General features: G+C 35.4%; 1 protein-coding gene across 2 annotated transcripts in view; it reads left to right on the top strand.

The window, feature by feature from the left end:
* Positions 1-16,937, top strand: part of CHPT1 (choline phosphotransferase 1) — a 31,874-nt gene that overhangs the window by 11,544 nt on the left and 3,393 nt on the right. For both annotated transcript variants that reach the window (XR_015556374.1, XM_087449042.1), the window contains exons 2-7: positions 943-1,090; positions 1,369-1,510; positions 8,361-8,445; positions 11,095-11,226; positions 13,709-13,867; positions 14,334-14,459. Coding sequence is in view for 1 of the 2 variants with exons in the window: in XM_087449042.1 (XP_087305168.1) it covers positions 943-1,090; positions 1,369-1,510; positions 8,361-8,445; positions 11,095-11,226; positions 13,709-13,867; positions 14,334-14,459 (792 nt within the window). In the remaining variant the exon portion in view is untranslated. The remainder of the gene's footprint in view (positions 1-942; positions 1,091-1,368; positions 1,511-8,360; positions 8,446-11,094; positions 11,227-13,708; positions 13,868-14,333; positions 14,460-16,937) is intronic.

The following is a 16,937-nucleotide window of genomic DNA, read 5'->3' as shown; positions in this document are numbered from 1 at the left end:
AATTCTACCAGTGCCCTAGGTATACCAGGTCTTTCAGCTGTGCCTGGTGGGAATGTGAACGATTCCCGACTTGTGTGGGCTTCAAGAATTGTGTGGCCTTGCGCTTTCCAGTGGTGTTTTCCCTGGCTTTGGTTAGTAGTTTTGTCTCATTGAGGCACAGATCAGTTCTCAGCCAAAGACTCAAAGGTACCCTTCTGTAGATCTCCACAACTTGTGCCCCTCTCCTCTGTAGCTCCCTCTTCTCCCCTGCTCTGCTCCACAAATTCTAGCTGCCTTGACCTCCCAAATTCTGCTACCTTTCTCCTCAACACAGCAGGAACTCTGGGCTCTGTTTGGGTTTCCCATTCCTGTACTGTGGCCTAGAAGTTGCCCGTAGGTCGTAAGCTGGAGCAGAGGGCTCACCTCATTTGTTTCCCTTCTGTCAGGGATCACAGTGCTGTACTGCCTGCAGTCTGAAAACTGTTGTTTCCTATATTTTGTTGCTTTTCTACTTATATGAGGTGGGAGAGTAAATTCAGTTTCCTGATACTCCATTATGAATGGAAGCAGGGGTTTGTAGTTTGTCTTTAAGGTCTTTTTTCATAGCAAAGGCTTACTGAATAATTTCAAATCTAGTGCCATATGTGAATAGTATTATCTTAAAAGAGCCATGGACTAGGAATCAAAATCAGGGTCCTAATCCTTGTTTGGTCATTTAACTTTGTGCTTCTCACAATATGGACTTCTGTGACCCTCTACCCAGATGACTTCGAGCAATTCATTTGATTTCTCAATTTAATTCTCATCTGTAGAAGGACGATTATGAATGTTCCTTATAATATATTGAGATAATATAAAGTGTGAACACAGGAAAATATGTCGATTGGCTTAGGTTGAGCTATTTTCAAACAGAAGCTAGCTTACTGTCACTTAACGGTCTTTATTATTTTCATTTATTTTTAGGCACCATACTGGACATACCTTTTATGTGCACTGGGACTCTTTATCTACCAGTCACTGGATGCTATTGATGGAAAACAAGCCCGAAGAACAAATTCTTGCTCTCCTTTAGGGGAACTTTTTGACCATGGTTGTGACTCTCTTTCCACAGGTAAGTTAGTAGTGGTTTTCTTTTTTTTTTTGAATGGTGTCTTAAAAACTAAAATGAACTGAGCTGTTTGAGTGGTCAGTTTTTTGGATAGGTGTACATTTGGGAGCAAACTTGCACAGTATGTTTTAAAACTATGTTCAAGAATTTATTTTGTTTAGTGTACCTGTTTTAATACCAAGATTACATACCTTAAAATTCTGTATTTCTAAACAGTACCTGGCAGTTATTTCATTAATTATTTTTAATACTTAATGGTTCTTAAACCTTGTTTCTTTCAGTATTTATGGCAGTTGGAGCTTCAATTGCTGTTCGCTTAGGAACTCATCCTGACTGGTTGTTTTTCTGCTCTTTTATTGGGATGTTCATGTTTTATTGTGCTCATTGGCAGACTTATGTTTCAGGCGTGCTGAGGTTTGGAAAGTAAGTATGTATTTTAAGTTGTACATTTTAAAATATAATTGAATTAATTTTCACACTGTCATACTTCATTTATCCATAGTAAGGGGGACAAAGCTTCAATCAGGAATTTAAATTATCTTTTAATTTATTGGAGCATTCATAAATTCTACAGCTTAATTTAAGTCTCTTAGGTATTCTGCATCTTATAAATAGTTACATATTTGATAATAATTCTATTTTTTTCTCCCCTTCTCCAACTTACTAGCCCAAGTTTACATTAGACAGGAGAAAGAGAAAAATAAGGGACCCGAATAATATAGAAAAAGGATATGCAGTACTTAAATAAACGCACTTGACTTATATAATAAAATAATGAGATATGGAATCTAAAGGTCTTTTTTGGTCAAATCTTCATGTGCCCAGCAAGGGGGACCCCCTTACAACAGTCACCAACAACAGGTAATTGTGAGACTCTCGGCTGTGGTAAACAATTGGCAAGATAATGTAAAAGCATCTTGTAAATGTTAGAGCTAAGCATTAGAGGATGCATCTGCTCTGATGCCTCTTTCTTAGACACCAGGAAATAGTGCACAAAGCAGGAACTCTGTTCTCTATTCCTGTTTCCCATTGGCTCCCTCTCTGCCTGATCTTTTAAGAACTATCTGCCACTGGCTCATTCTCAGCTCTGGCTTCCCATGTCTACTGATTCTTTATAGCCCCACTTTATTGCTGCGCAGCAGAAACAGGAGCTCTGAGGAAGAAATCTCTCGTAATGATAAATGAGAGGAGAAGCTCAAAATTATGGATCGTTTAGCAGAGGGAAGGCCTTAGCAATTTTTCACATTGATTCTAAATTATGGAATAATTGCAACTACCATCTATTGAGCACTTGCATGTTTCGGGCACTGTACTAAGTGCTTTACATGTATGATCTCATTTATTCCTCACATGAACCCCGTAAGGGTGTCACCTCCACTGTATAGATGAGGCAGAGAGGTTCTGGAACTTCCTTATCCTGCTAGCAAGTGTAGAGCTGGGATTAAAACTCAAGTCTATTTGACTACAAACCCCACACTCTTAATCACTGCTGCTCAGTACTATGTGATTAGATGCTGCGGAAGGATACAAAATGCATTTTTTTAAAATCCCTGTTTTCAGAACCATATACTACACTGCATTAAAGGGATGAGATAATGCTTATGTGACGCTGTTAATACAGTCTATAACCAAGTGTAAAATGACTTGCTTTAGGTTTCCATAGCACTGAAAAAATTCTAAGTAAGGAAAAGGTAATTGTAGGCTGAATTAGTTTAGGAAAGCTTTTATGGAAAATGTGAGTCTTTAGTTGATTCCTTACCTACTGGTCAAGAGCCCAAGGATCAAAAAGCCTGGCTAAAAATTCAAGGCAGCTCTGTAAAATTAAGAATCTGTACCTATTTATAGATTAAGATATGCTAAAATAGAGCAAGTAGCTTTGCAAAGTCTAATGCATTTTAGTTAATTTGCTGAACTTGCTGTGGTAAACTGAAATAATGTAATAATGCAATGTTCTGGTTAATTATTATTGTTGTTTTTGTTTAATGACTTAGACTTTACTTTTTTGGCTTCTAACTTCATTAAAAATCTTTCTGAAATGAGTTAGTTCACATTCCTAGCCTAGTTGTAAATTTTACACTCACTTGCTATTGATTGAGAGCCTACTGTGCCTAGAACTGGAGATACAAAGATGAGTCATTTGTGGACGGAATATGCCAGACAGATTGGGGTAAAAGCACTCTAGGCAGAAGCAGGAGCAAAGAACTCAGAATGTTAGGGAAATGGCTACTGTGGCTGAGCACCAAGCATGTAGGGAATGGAGGAGATCCTGCAGTGCCCCCAGGGGGTCAGCCATTTAAAATACTAACTCTCTAAGGCAGAGATCTTAAGCAGCATACGTTTTCACTTTGCCAAAGTCAAAATATCATGGAGCATTGAGTAAGATAGATTGATGGTCCAGCTTAACACTACAAGAAGGATCCATATGTAAGACATCAGCCAAGCCTCTAGAAATGCGTACAAACTGAGTCAGTATTGTCTGTTGGTTAGGATGGATTTCCTGAAAATCTGTCAATTTTTGAGAGGTTTAATTTTTATAGTATTTGTATTATTGGAATAAAGATATATGAAACCAGGTCAAACAATCTCAGAATATACTGTGGAAATTTGTTTTATGAATATATTCTTGATTTAAGCCTGTTTTATGTAGTTTTTCTCTTTCTAAAAAACTGAATGAAAAACATGCCAAATGAGAGTTTGTGTAATTGGGCTCAAAAGCTTAAGGTTTTAATAATGTTACTACATTTTGCTACTTATTTTTTTCCAATTTTCATAGCCCTTCAAGTTATTTATTAGTCAGTATTGATTCTGCTTTAGTATACTAGTTAAAAGCACAGGCTCTAGAATCAGACTGGGTACAATCAAATTCTGGCTGTAACATACCAGTTGTTTGACCAGAAATAAGTTATTTAACCTCAGTTTCTTCATCTGTAAAATGGGAATAATCAAAATATGTTAAAGAATTGTGAAGATTAAATAATAGTGTATATAAAGGACTTAGTACAGAATCTGGAGAACAGAAGTACTCAGTAATAAAGTTAGCATTGTCATGCCATGCTCTTTTTGTTTTAATTCAGTCTCTTTTGTATGTTTACTTTCTCATGAATGACATTAAAAAGTAACTCTTACTAAAAGAAAATCATATGTCTAATGTATTAATAGTAAGTTACTGATAAGGAACTGATTTCATAAGGAAATAAACATACAGAAGAAATTGAGTTAAAATAAATTTGAGGATGGAAGGTCAATATAATTTATTGAGTGATTTTATTGAATACTGATGTAATATTTATACAATGAATTTGAATAAATGTTTTTGCAATATTTATACAAATATTTATTGAGCATCCAGTATATGCCAGGCCCTGTTAGGGTGCTAAGGTAGTAAGAGTAAACTAAACAGACAAAAATCCCTGCCCCTTTGGAGTTTACAGTCTAATATGGGAGACAGATAATAAAGCGAGCTAAACAGGTGAATACTGCATCTAATATGTTAGGTAGTGGGAAGTGCTCTCTCAAGAACTGTAAAGAGTGTGGGATTTTACCCTGCTTACAAGCTACCAAGCAAGCCTGTTAATGTTTCACGGATGCTGGCAGAAGACACAAAACTCCTGGGTGAGAGGCAGAGGACAACTTTATTATTCAGGACAAAAGCAGTAGCCAGAGGTTCATGTTCATGCCAGGTTCGAGTGCCCCAACCCCCAAGTCCCATGGGGGCCACACAGGTGAGACTAGGTGAATGCCTACACGTAGAGTGGATTGCTTTATGGGAGAGGAACACTGAGGAATCTGTTGCTTTTATAATAAGCAAGCCTGCTCCCTAGGGGGAGATATAACCTCATCCTTCAAGTTTGCCCCCTGTGTATACAACTCTGAGAAATGGCCCCAGGAAAAGAGTGCTCAGGATCGTGCATTCTTGGCACACCCAGCAAGAGTGTGCACGGATGCTCAGGGTCCTTGGCAGATTGCCTCTTCTAATTGTATGAAGAAAAATTAAGCAGAGGAGAAAGAGAGTGACTAAATACTATTCTATTTTTCTTATGAATGTAAAAATACTGTTCTATATTGTTTCATAAAACAGAAATGGAAATACTATTCTATTTTACTTGTGGATATTTTCATTGTTATATGTTTTATCTCTTGGAAATATGTAGATTTCAGTACAAATATGAATTTGTTACCTTGAATTAGATCATTTAAACCACAAAACATTAATAACTGTTTTTAACTATAATTTTCAACTGTTGATTAAAGACTTTTTTTTTAGTTAATCAGTGACACATTCATTAGTATTTTCCTTAGTACAGTTAGTGGAATAATTTATAGGATTACGGATAAAATCTGTCCCTATATTAATGCTTGCCATGTGAGATGAGGCATATCTTATTCATAGCATGTTTGCTCCCATGTAGCAAGGGTCTTGTGTAGTTCAGTAGAGCACACAATGCTTAAAGCTTAATTTTAAAATCTAAACCAAGTCCAGTGTTAACTTGTATTGTGTGGTATTTTGTTATTTACATGTGAATATTTAGGCTCGGTATTAATTTTCTTTTCTTTCAAAAGCATGAAAATTTCTATATGGTATTAGGTCCATTTCTCAAAAAATTTGTGGTAAAGGACTAGTTTCTCCCCCACTGCCCCCTGCAATCCATTGTGGACTAATAACATGCAATTAAAAAAATAAAAAACAAAAAACAGACTTATAAAATACAGTCCCCAATATTTCATTCAACTCAACAGATACAAAATTATTCTATCAGATTACCATAAAGTGCCTAAATGCTTACTCTCATTTTCTATACTTATCTCATTACTGACTGGTAGCAGACCCTGGACCACACTTTGAACAGCACTATTATAGATTGTCCTCCGTGATAACAGTTTGGGAGTTAAGGATATATCTGCACCATATCCCCAATATCCATCTTTTTTGAAGTTTTTTTAGATCCAGTTTTTAAAAACTTGGATCCATTAACGAGTTCTCTAAGTTTGTAAATTGCTATACAGAATATTCTTTTGTTTGTCTAATATATCATTCAAGCTTCAACTCTCTCTTCATAGTTCAAGTATTTGAGGATTTTGTGATTCCACCCTTTTTATCATATCTTTTCAGCTTTCTTTTTTCCAGACTCAAGAATTGTTACTTATTTAGTTTATCCTTAAAAGGCAGAGAGAGAGAGAATGAAGCTTTGAGTTTAGTTTAAAATCAGTGGTGTGAATGATGCATATGTGAAACCAAGGTTCCTAGCTCAATCCCCACATGTGTCATTTTAGTTCATTGAGAGAAAGTTTGTTCTATAATCTCTATCAGCTTTCCTAGTTGCTTCTGGTCACTAGTCATATCCTGGGAAAATTATGGATAACAGTGTAATTCTACCATTATTACTGGAAAAAAGAGTGCAAAACTCTAATAATGAATCATAAGTGTAGTAGGAAGAGTGTTGGCTCTGAAGTCATTTTCCTATAGCAGTATCCAGATGTTCCAATACAGGCATGGAAAAATCATTTCAATTTCCCTCTTCAAAAAATAGGAATAATTTATAGTTCATAAGACTCATAATAGATGCTCAGTAAATGTTAGTACCTTTCCCCCTTTTTCTCCACAAAGTACCATACATTATATTATTATGTTTACGTTTTTCAACTAACTTGACTATTTCTCCATGCAGCCTGGAGGCCTTGGTTTACCTGCCACTGATCTTACAAATACTGGATTCATATTTTCCTTTTATTTGTGGGTTAATGTTCAGTTCACCTTTTCTTCCTAAATGCCCCCAAAATAACTCAGTTGAGAAGTCTTTTCTTCCATATCTGATTTTATTTTATCATCTAATCCCTGCATTTCTTATATTTGCAGAGCAATAGGTATTCCTCTAGCATCTAAAGACTCCGGGGCATCCAAGAGGAGATGTAAAGTAGGTAGACAGATACAAAAATCTGGAGCTCAGAAACAAAGATGTGAATTTGGAGATGTGCATTTAGAGGTCATTAGCATATAGATGGTAGTCTTAAGTATAGATAAAATTGTTCAGAGAGTCTAAAAGGAGAAAAGATGGAATTCTGGAAACAGACGCATTGAAGATGTGGAGAAAGCAGTCTAGGTAGGAGCCTGAAAAGAGCTTCCAGCAAGGCAGGAGAATCGAGAGAGAGCATGAAATAAGTAAAAACAGAGCAAAGCATCTCAAGAAAGAGGGAGTGGGGCCAGCCCAGTGGGCCAAGCGGTTAAGTGCACATGCTCCGCTACGGTGGCCCGGGGTTCGCCGGTTTGTATGCCGGGTGTGCACCGACACACTGCTTGTCGAGCCATGCTGTGGCGGCGTGCCATATAAAGTGGAGGAAGATGGGCACGGATGTTAGCCCAGGGCCAGTCTTCCTCGGCAAAAAGAGGAGGATTGGCAGATGTTAGCTCAGGGCCGATCTTCCTCACAAAAAAAAACAAAAAAAAGAAAGGTAGTGATCAGCATTTTAAATATTGCAGAGAAGTTATGCAAGATCATAACTGAAATGTATCCCTTAGATTAGACAAATTGAAAGTCACTGTTTACCGTAAACAATTTTAGTAGAATGGGGCCAAAAACCAGACTACAGTAGATTAAGGAGCAAATATGAAGAGAGGAGGAAATCACAAATGTAGTTGTCAGTTAAACAGCTTATGGAGCAAATGAGAGAGGAGTGGATAGCTTCAGAGGGATGCAGATTAGAGACTGATTTGGTTAGTTTAGTGGTTTTATGACAGAAATTTAAGCATGTTTATATATTAAAGGAAAAGTGTCTGTAGAAACCAAAAAGCTATAGTGACTATTAGTAACTTAATAAGGAAAGCTGTTGGAATTTTCCCTACTTTTTAAGTGAAATTGACTTGGGAGTGTTTAAGAATTTGCCATAAATCATCTGGTTGTTTTTATTTTATGATTTTTCCTGATTACAAGAATAATATATAATTGTTATAAAAAAATTCAAACTTTACAGAAGTACATAAGGTAGAAAGTAAAAGCCTTCTGTAATCTCAATGATAACTGCTATTAACAATTTTATATATGCTATACAAGTTTTTTTCCTTGTGCATATACGGTTTACCTATATGTGAGTGCATGCTGTTCTGTAGGTTTTTTCACTTAACAGTGTAGTCAACTGATAATTCAGTGATGGAACTAAAGGTAAAAATAAGCCTATCGAGATATTTACATCTTTGATATTTAATAGATGGTTAACTAACCTTCATATTCAGGAATTTTATTTACAAACATCTTTTCTATTCTTTGTCCTTCCTCTTTAGAGTGGATGTGACTGAAATTCAGATAGCTTTAGTGATCATTTTTGTGTTGTCTGCATTTGGAGGAGCAACCATGTGGGACTATACGGTAAATCGGAGTATTTAAATTTATATTTAAGTACTTTTTAAATATTTAGGAAAAAATATCACATTGTTAATTTTCTTCAGAAATCCTTGGCATTGTATTTATTATTCATTCCACTTCTTAACCTTTTTCCTTCATTTTATAACTTTACTATCCAATATACCTTATTATGGCATATTCCCCTATGTGTGAACATATTACCATATAGATGAAAATGACCCCATTTCCCTAATACAAAATTAAACACACGAGTTGAACTACCTTTTCCAGGCCAAAATTCATCTCATAAAATAGATATTTAAAAAAGTAAATTCAGTAAAACATTTTATGTTTGAAACTTGTCCCTCAATATTAGGAAAGAAAAGTTGCTAATTTGTATTTTGTATAATCTGTGAGGTATAGTTTCCCATATTAAGGAGTGTTTTTATTTTCTGATTGGTGGGTGACCTTGTATTTTGATAAAAGTTGACTCTCAGGCCACTGTCATAAATTCATCCTTTGCATAGGAAGAAAATTTATGAAGAAACTATTATTGTGTAACTTGAGTCCACAACCCTGGCTGCCTCACAGCCTCATGCCCATGGATTAAGAATAATAAGGATAATATCAGTAGCCAACAACTAACATTTATTCAATGTTTATTATGTTCCTAAACATTTTACTATCACTGTTTCATCTGACCCTCAGAACAGTCCTGTGAAATCGATACTATTATTATTCTGTTCTATACATGTCTCAGAATGATTAAGTAATTTGTCCAAGGACACACAGCTAGTAAGTGCTGGAGCTAGGAATTAAGTAGACTGATTCCAGACTCTGTTTGTAATCACTAAGCTATATACCTTTGGTAAAAATAGTAAGAGAGACAAAATTAAACGTACTCTTACCACTGCTGCAGCAACCGTGCTCCTTGGTATTTACCCAAATAAGTTGAAAGCTTACGTCCACACAAAAACAGGAGCACAGATGTTTATAGCAGCTTTGTTCATAATTGCCAAAACTTGGAAGCGACCAAGATGTCCTTCAGTAGGTATGTGGATAAATAAACCATGGTACATCCAGGCAATGGAATATTATTTAGTGTTAAAAAGAAAGAACTGTCAAGCCATGAAAAGACATGGAGGAACCTTAAATGCATATTACTTAGTGAAAGAATCCAATCCAAAAAGGCTACATATTGTATAATTCCAACTATATGACATTCTGGAAAAGGCAAAACGATGAAGACAGTGAAAAGATCAGTGATTGCCAGAGGATGGGGAGAAGGAGGGATAAATAGACACAGTACAGAGAATTTTTAGGGCAGTGAAATTATTCTGTATGATACTATAATGATGAATACCTGTCATTGTGCATTTGTCCAAACTCATAGAATATACACCACCAAGAGTGAACCCTAATATATATAAACTGTGGCCTTTGGGTGATAATGATGTGTCAATGTAGGTCCATGGATTGTAACAGATGTACCACTCTGGTGGAGGATGTTGATAGTGGGGGAGGCTGTCTGGGGGGGGAGGGCAGGGAGTGTATAGGAACTCTATGTACTTTCCATGCAATTTTGCTGTGAACCTAAAATTGCTCTAAAAATTAAGTCTATTAAAAAAGTAGTAAGAGACTTCTCTGTGGCATTTAGTTTCAGAATTGCCAGTTACAGTTCAAATCACTAGGCTCAGAAATAGACTTTGAGCAATTTTTAAGTAGTGGTACATTCCCCGAGACATTCATATTCCTTCTCATCATGTAAGAATAAATAATAGAATCAAGGATATGATACTGTAGGCCTCTAAAATATGCTAGAAGGATGCAATGTGTCTTTTATGGTAGCTGCTCAGCTAGTACCCATAAGAAGGTGAATGTGGACCTAGAGGCAGTTAGGCAACTCTGGTCATTAAGTCAGATGTGGTTGTCTTAAATTTGGAATTCTGAGTTAGTTATAATGGGGAAGAATTTAATCTTAAAATCATTTCATTCAATGTTTTGGCAATACCATAGGAAGAAAGTACACCTGTTCTTCTCGCCAACAAGAATACTTATTTTAGATGTAGATTTTCTAAATTTAATTGTTAATCTGTAGTTTCCACCAATTTTGGTACAGTATTTCAAAGTCTGTTTTCAAACCACAATAGCCTACAGCTTTTGGCAATTCATTGTTACTGTTTTTTAAATCCTTTGCTGCCTTTGGAAGTTTTCTTGAACAGCAGTTGACCAACAGGTAAATATACTGCTAGAAATTTAATCCTGGATATTAACGACACACAATTTTTGCATGCACACACATCGTGATATTTGTCACATTCATGGTGCAGATCATGGTGTCTGACTTTGCTGTGATGCTGCCTTTTAGAGGTACTGAATTCAAGTGAAATATCCTTTTTCATGTTTCCTTTAAGTCAGATGAAGACTTGTGAAATTAAATATTTCATCACACTTATGTAAGTAGACTTCACTGAATTTGGTGGATTCATTTTTCACTTAATGAATAAAACCATTAAAAGAAAAATTACCACTTCAGGCTACATTCCAGAAGTTAAGGTTTGATTTTAAGAAAAAGGATATTGTACAGGGCCACATAATAATGTTTCTTTACTATTTAGTAGGAAAAGAAATTCTGTTTCCTTAATTATTTGTTTCTTTCCTCTCTCCCTAAAGATACCCATTCTAGAAATAAAGTTGAAGATCTTTCCAGTTCTTGGAGTAGTAGGTGGAGCAATATTTTCCTGTTCGAATTATTTCCATGTTATCCTCCATGGTGGTGTTGGCAAGAATGGATCTACTATAGCAGTAAGACATTAATTTCATCATCATTTAGTATTAATTTTATGATAAATTTTCTTATCACCAGCTACAGAGATACTAAAAAAAAGTTCAAGAATGGGGAAGGGAACTAAGTATCTTAAAGAATTCTTTTTAGGCACATAATACAAAAGCATTTTAAAAACAGTTTAGACTGATGAGAAAGCATTTTTCCCTCTCTCTACAGCCTTTCTCTGAGTAGACTTTTCTGACATTCCATTTAATCATCCACTGTTTCATTACTGTACATAATTAAGAGTTGCCATTTGTTTTCTTGCATGTTGTGCCTTGCACTAATAGGGGAGAGCAGGAGAAGGGAATGAGTTCCTGACTGAATGGCAGGAAAGCTGCCAAACATCATGGTTTCACATATGGGGCGATTTATTACTCATGAGGTAAATTTCATTGAAAGTTCACTGAAATATGTTTTAAAAAACTATTCTAATATTTTAAAAGGTAAAATTTTTGACCTTAATTCTTGAGTGGGTAAACCTTATGTTTGTATACTTGACACTTGCTCATGCTGTAATACTTTTGTATTTATTCATATTTGTTTTTTAAAACTTCTTCAATACTTTTATTTGGGAATCAGAATTCCTGCCAAGTTTTGTGTGTGTGTGTGTGTGTGTGTGTGTGTGTGAGGAAGACTAGTCCTGAGCTAACATCTATTGCCAATCCTCCTCTTTTTTGCTGAGGAAGATTGGCCCTGGGCTAACATCTGTGCCCATCGTCCTCTATTTTATATGGGACGCTGCCACAGCATGGCTTGACAAGCGGTTCATCAGTGCGCGCCTGGGATCCGAACCTGCGGACTCCAGGCCGCCGAAGGGGAGTGCATGCACTTAACCACTGCACCACCAGGCCACCCCCCTGCCTAGTATTTAAACAAATATAACATAATATCTGTGTTTTTAAAAAACAAATTGTCATCTTCAAGTAAGTACGATAAGTACTTACTCCAGTGATGCCATCTTCTATCAAAATGTTGTTGGAATGCCTTTTTAGAATTGCTTTAAGCCACAGCTCATTTTCTCTAATTTCTTTGGTGCTGTAGTTCAAAATTTCTGTCCTTTAAGGGTGGATTTGATTTTGAAAGAAAATCAAAGTCATTTGGAGCCAGGTCTAATAAATAAAAGGAGTAATAAACATGAAATATAGCATTTTTAGTAAAAAAATAGTCTCATTCTCTTAAGAAAACATATAAATTTGGCTCTCAAGACAATTTCAAAGGAATCCGCATAATTCATAAATTGTCAATCTTTATGAATAAATTTTATATATATAGTTCAAAAGCAAAGTATAAAACTCATTTAGATACATAAGTTCTGATATATTTGGAAAAACTGTCATTTTTTGAGGTATTTTCTCACTTGACCTCAGTACAGTACTCTGCATAGGGTGCTTAGGAATACTTATTGCTTGACCATGGATGATAAAATAGAGCACTGCCTGGAACACGAGTTACACTAAAGAAAATAAGATTTAGTGAGGATCAATGTCACTTTAGAGAATATTTTACTAAGAAATAATTGATTACATGTTTGAAGGAAGATAAGAAATCAAACACTATGGCTAAGAAGTAGTTGATTTAAACTCTTCAACTGGTGGTTTTCCAACTTTTTTGCAACAGATTTTCTTGAATAAAATCTACAGAACCATAATATACATAAAAGCACTATTATATTAGTCTAAATTTTTATAATTTATTACTGTGTAGTATACATAGTGTTTTATTACATGTATGATTTTATAGTATTTATAGTATTATTAGTGTAATTTTATATTAAGTTCTCATTTATAACATGTAAACTCAAGAATAAGGCTGTTTTAATGAACACATTTAAATTGGTGGCTATAGATTTAATAAGTCTTTATACCAAATTTATTTCAATACTTTGTTTAGAATAAGCAGTGCTGAGAGAATCCTGCTTCACGTAGATAAAAATGTAATGGTCGGGTTGTACAGTGTTACATAAGACGGCATTTGCAGTTTAAATGCAAAAAAAAAGGGGGGGAGGGTGTTTGTATAGAGAGAGACCAGGGCAGAATTAAACTCTTCCTAATCAGTGATTAAGATATTTTGTACAATTGGCAGGTTAAGCTTTATTTCAGTATCTGCACAAAGATATGTTAACTTGGGAATCCAAGTGTTGATAGCCTTCAGCATGGTAAAATTTGGTATAGCTAGAATAAATCATATTGTTATTTTTAGTGGTTATTAGTTTAAGATGGGTGTATATATAAAATTGGAATCAAATATCTGTGACACTGTATTACCTCTGTGTAACCCTAGGGTTCTGTGGACGTTTGAAAAGCAAAGCTAAGGTCTATATACTCCTTTAGACCATACACTACATCATACTCTTCTTTAGGTCTCTAGTTCCTAGCACAAAATAGATGCTCAGAAAATGTTTGCATTGTAATAAATGCAATCTTAAAATGTGATGCTGATTTTCTGCTTTATCCTTAGGGCACCAGTGTCTTGTCACCTGGACTCCACATAGGAATAATTATTATACTGGCAATAATGATCTATAAAAAGTCAGCAACTAATGTGTTCGAAAAGCATCCTTGTCTTTATACCCTAATGTTTGGATGTGTCTTTGCTAAAGTCTCACAAAAATTGGTGGTAAGAAATTCTTTTAGTTTATAATTCATGGTATAAATAATGTACTTGGTCCTTAAACACCAAGCTGGAAACTATTTCATACAATGGGTAGGTTTTTTATGGTGTTATCATCATAATAAATAGTTAGCTGTTTGTGCTCCAAGTAAAACTGGGAATGAATTAATGTTATATGCAGGGAGATTCTTACTTTATAGTAAGTCCTTTTAATTATTTGTTTAGCTGTAATTATCAATTATAACTTTCTGATATCAAGGAATTTAAATACTGGAAGCTTTAATAAGCTACCCAGTTATGAATTTGAGAAGTTTTAGATTCAGTATTCCCATATCAAATGTGAGATTAAATGACCTCTTTATCCTTATTTGTCTTAATAGTGAATTAAAGTTACAATAAATTCTGTCCTAAAAATAAAAGCTAAAACATTTAAAATTTAATAATGAAAGTATTTTTTTATTCTTTTTTATAGATAGCTCACATGACCAAAAGTGAACTGTATCTTCAAGACACTGTCTTTTTTGGCCCAGGTCTTTTATTTTTAGACCAGTACTTTAATAATTTTGTAGACGAATATGTTGTTCTGTGGATAGCAATGGTAAGTTCTTTTCTGCTAAGGTTTTTATTTATTTTTAACAGATGTTGGATAACACTATGCTTAAGAGTCATTTCAGTGAGATACAAGGTGGCCTCACTATCTAGTCTATAAGTAAATGTTTCTGAACATTTAAAATTACTTCTTTTAAGCTGTGAATTGTTTTTTATTGTGTGTAGAAATGGCCCACATATCTGCAGATCAGGCTTTCAACAACTTAAATCCTTAAAAACACAACTGTGTACTTTAAAGATAACTATATTTCTCCCCCCAAAAAAACAGTATAAAGATGTCAAAAATCACTTCACTCTGCCCAAAGGACTACAAACACTTATTAGTATCTGACTTTTACTTAATCAAGCTTGTTGAAATTATTCCAGGCTTATAGCAGGTAATAGGTAAATTAGATAGAGTTAATGTTAGCAAAGGTGGGCACTTATTGCATCAAGAACTGTCAGCTAAGATTGAGGAAACAAAACAGAACAGACAATACTACCATGTACAGGATTCTGGGACCATTTTGTGCTCGAAGTAAGCAACCATATATATCTCTATGGCCCTTGAGGATAGTGCGTAATTTATGTTAAGGATGACTCTCATCAAGCAAAAATTAAATTTTCATTGATGACATCCTGCTTATGAAAGTGATATGGATAATACATATATTAATTTCTATCCAAAATAATTATAAAATATAGAATTATGGTGCTTAAGGGAGAAGCTTTAGGGGCCAGCCCCGTGGCATAGTGGTTAAATTCAGCGCACTCTGCTTTGGTGGTCCAGGGTTCATGGGTTCAGATCCCAGGCATGGACCTATACCACTTGTCAGCCACGCTGTGGCAGTGACTCACATACAAAATAGAGGAAGATAGGCACAGGTGTTAGCTCAGGGCTAATCTTCCTCAAGCGGAAAAAAGAGGAAGATTGGCAACAGATGTTAGCTCAGGGTGACTCTTTCTCACCAAAAAAAAAAGTGAGAGAGAGAAGCTTTAGCCATCTGAGGAAAAGAAAATCATTGTTGGTAATACCTTAATCACAAAAGTGGATAAGGGAAGCATTAAATTTTTTATTTTATTGAGACATTATCTTTATGGTTTGTCTTCAACTACTGGTGGTTCTGAACAATTTTGCTGTATTTTTCTCTACCTCTGGACCTCACTGGCCTTCACCAAATTGTTAGTGATATATAAACACACATTAAAGTACACTAAAAGAAACCCTGCAGTGAATCTTTTGATAATGTCAATAATCGCACACTTTTTGTTAGATTTAGGCATTAAAAAACTGTATCTGTTCTGTGCGTGGACCACTGAGATGCATCTGATGATCCTTTATAATAAACTAGGTTCTATAGTATTGTACTTTTTCTGGAGTAAATTAATAACTTAATATCCATTTGTGGTCCATTCAAGTCTTCCATTCTTTAAATAGTGGTGAGATGTAAATCTTAATCCTTGAAAGTTTTTCAGGCAATATTCTAAAAGGTCCTTGAAAATCAGAATAATTTCCTTTAATGTGTTATCCACTATAAATATTTTTAGGGCTCCAAAACAATCTAAATTTAAGAAGTAGGGGGTGATTATTCAAAATATCTGAAAATTCAATGTAGGGTTTCTTTTAGTGAACTTAAATATGTATTACAAATGGAATTATTTAACATAATTAAAATGTCAGGTGTTAACAATTCAAGCACCTATTTTATGAGTGAGTTGGCCTCCAGTGGTGGAGATTATGGTAAGGAATAATCAGAGTCACGGATTATGGTGAAGAAATCAGTTTTTCTTTAAAAAGAAAAATTGTGGACCACAATTAAAAATAACAAAAAACATTATGTGGACCAAACAAAACATACGTGCCCTTTGGCATCCTTAGGGAAAAAGTTCTTGCTTCAGAGCAAAAAGGGTCAGGTGGAGCTTTTCAAGTAGATGATATATTTTCCTCTAATGGGTGAGAATTCCCTCTCCACAGCAGAGATTTGAGGCTCCTTTTTCTGAAAGGAAGCATTTGCCCCTGGTCTCTGGGAGGGTTTTTAAATAGTGTGCCTTCCTCCATAATTTTGTACACCACACAATTTTATATATGCCTCCCCTCAACTATAGTGTCTTTTCCAGGACTTTACTTTCTTACAACTAATCTCAAAGGAATAAGAAATGTATGTGGGGGCCGGCCCCGTGGCTTAGCGGTTAAGTGCGCGCGCTCTGCTACTGGCAGCCCGGGTTCGGATCCTGGGCGCACACCAACCCACTGCTTCTCCAGCCATGCTGAGGCCGCGTCCCACATACAGCAACTAGAAGGATGTGCAACTATGACATACAACTATCTACTGGGGCTTTGGGAAAAAAAAAGGGGAGGAGAATTGGCAATAGATGTTAGCTCAGAGCCGGTCTTCCTCAGCAAAAAGAGGAGGATTAGCATGCATGTTAGCTCAGGGCTGATCTTCCTCACCAAAAAGAGAAAAAAAAGAAATGTATGTGATGGAAT

This window comes from Ceratotherium simum, chromosome 25 (genome assembly GCF_057802395.1).
Source record: "Ceratotherium simum simum isolate JZ-2026a chromosome 25, ASM5780239v1, whole genome shotgun sequence".
Taxonomy (NCBI): domain Eukaryota; kingdom Metazoa; phylum Chordata; class Mammalia; order Perissodactyla; family Rhinocerotidae; genus Ceratotherium; species Ceratotherium simum.
Note: the sequence above shows the minus strand (reverse complement) of the source record. Positions and strands in the feature narration are given on the sequence as shown.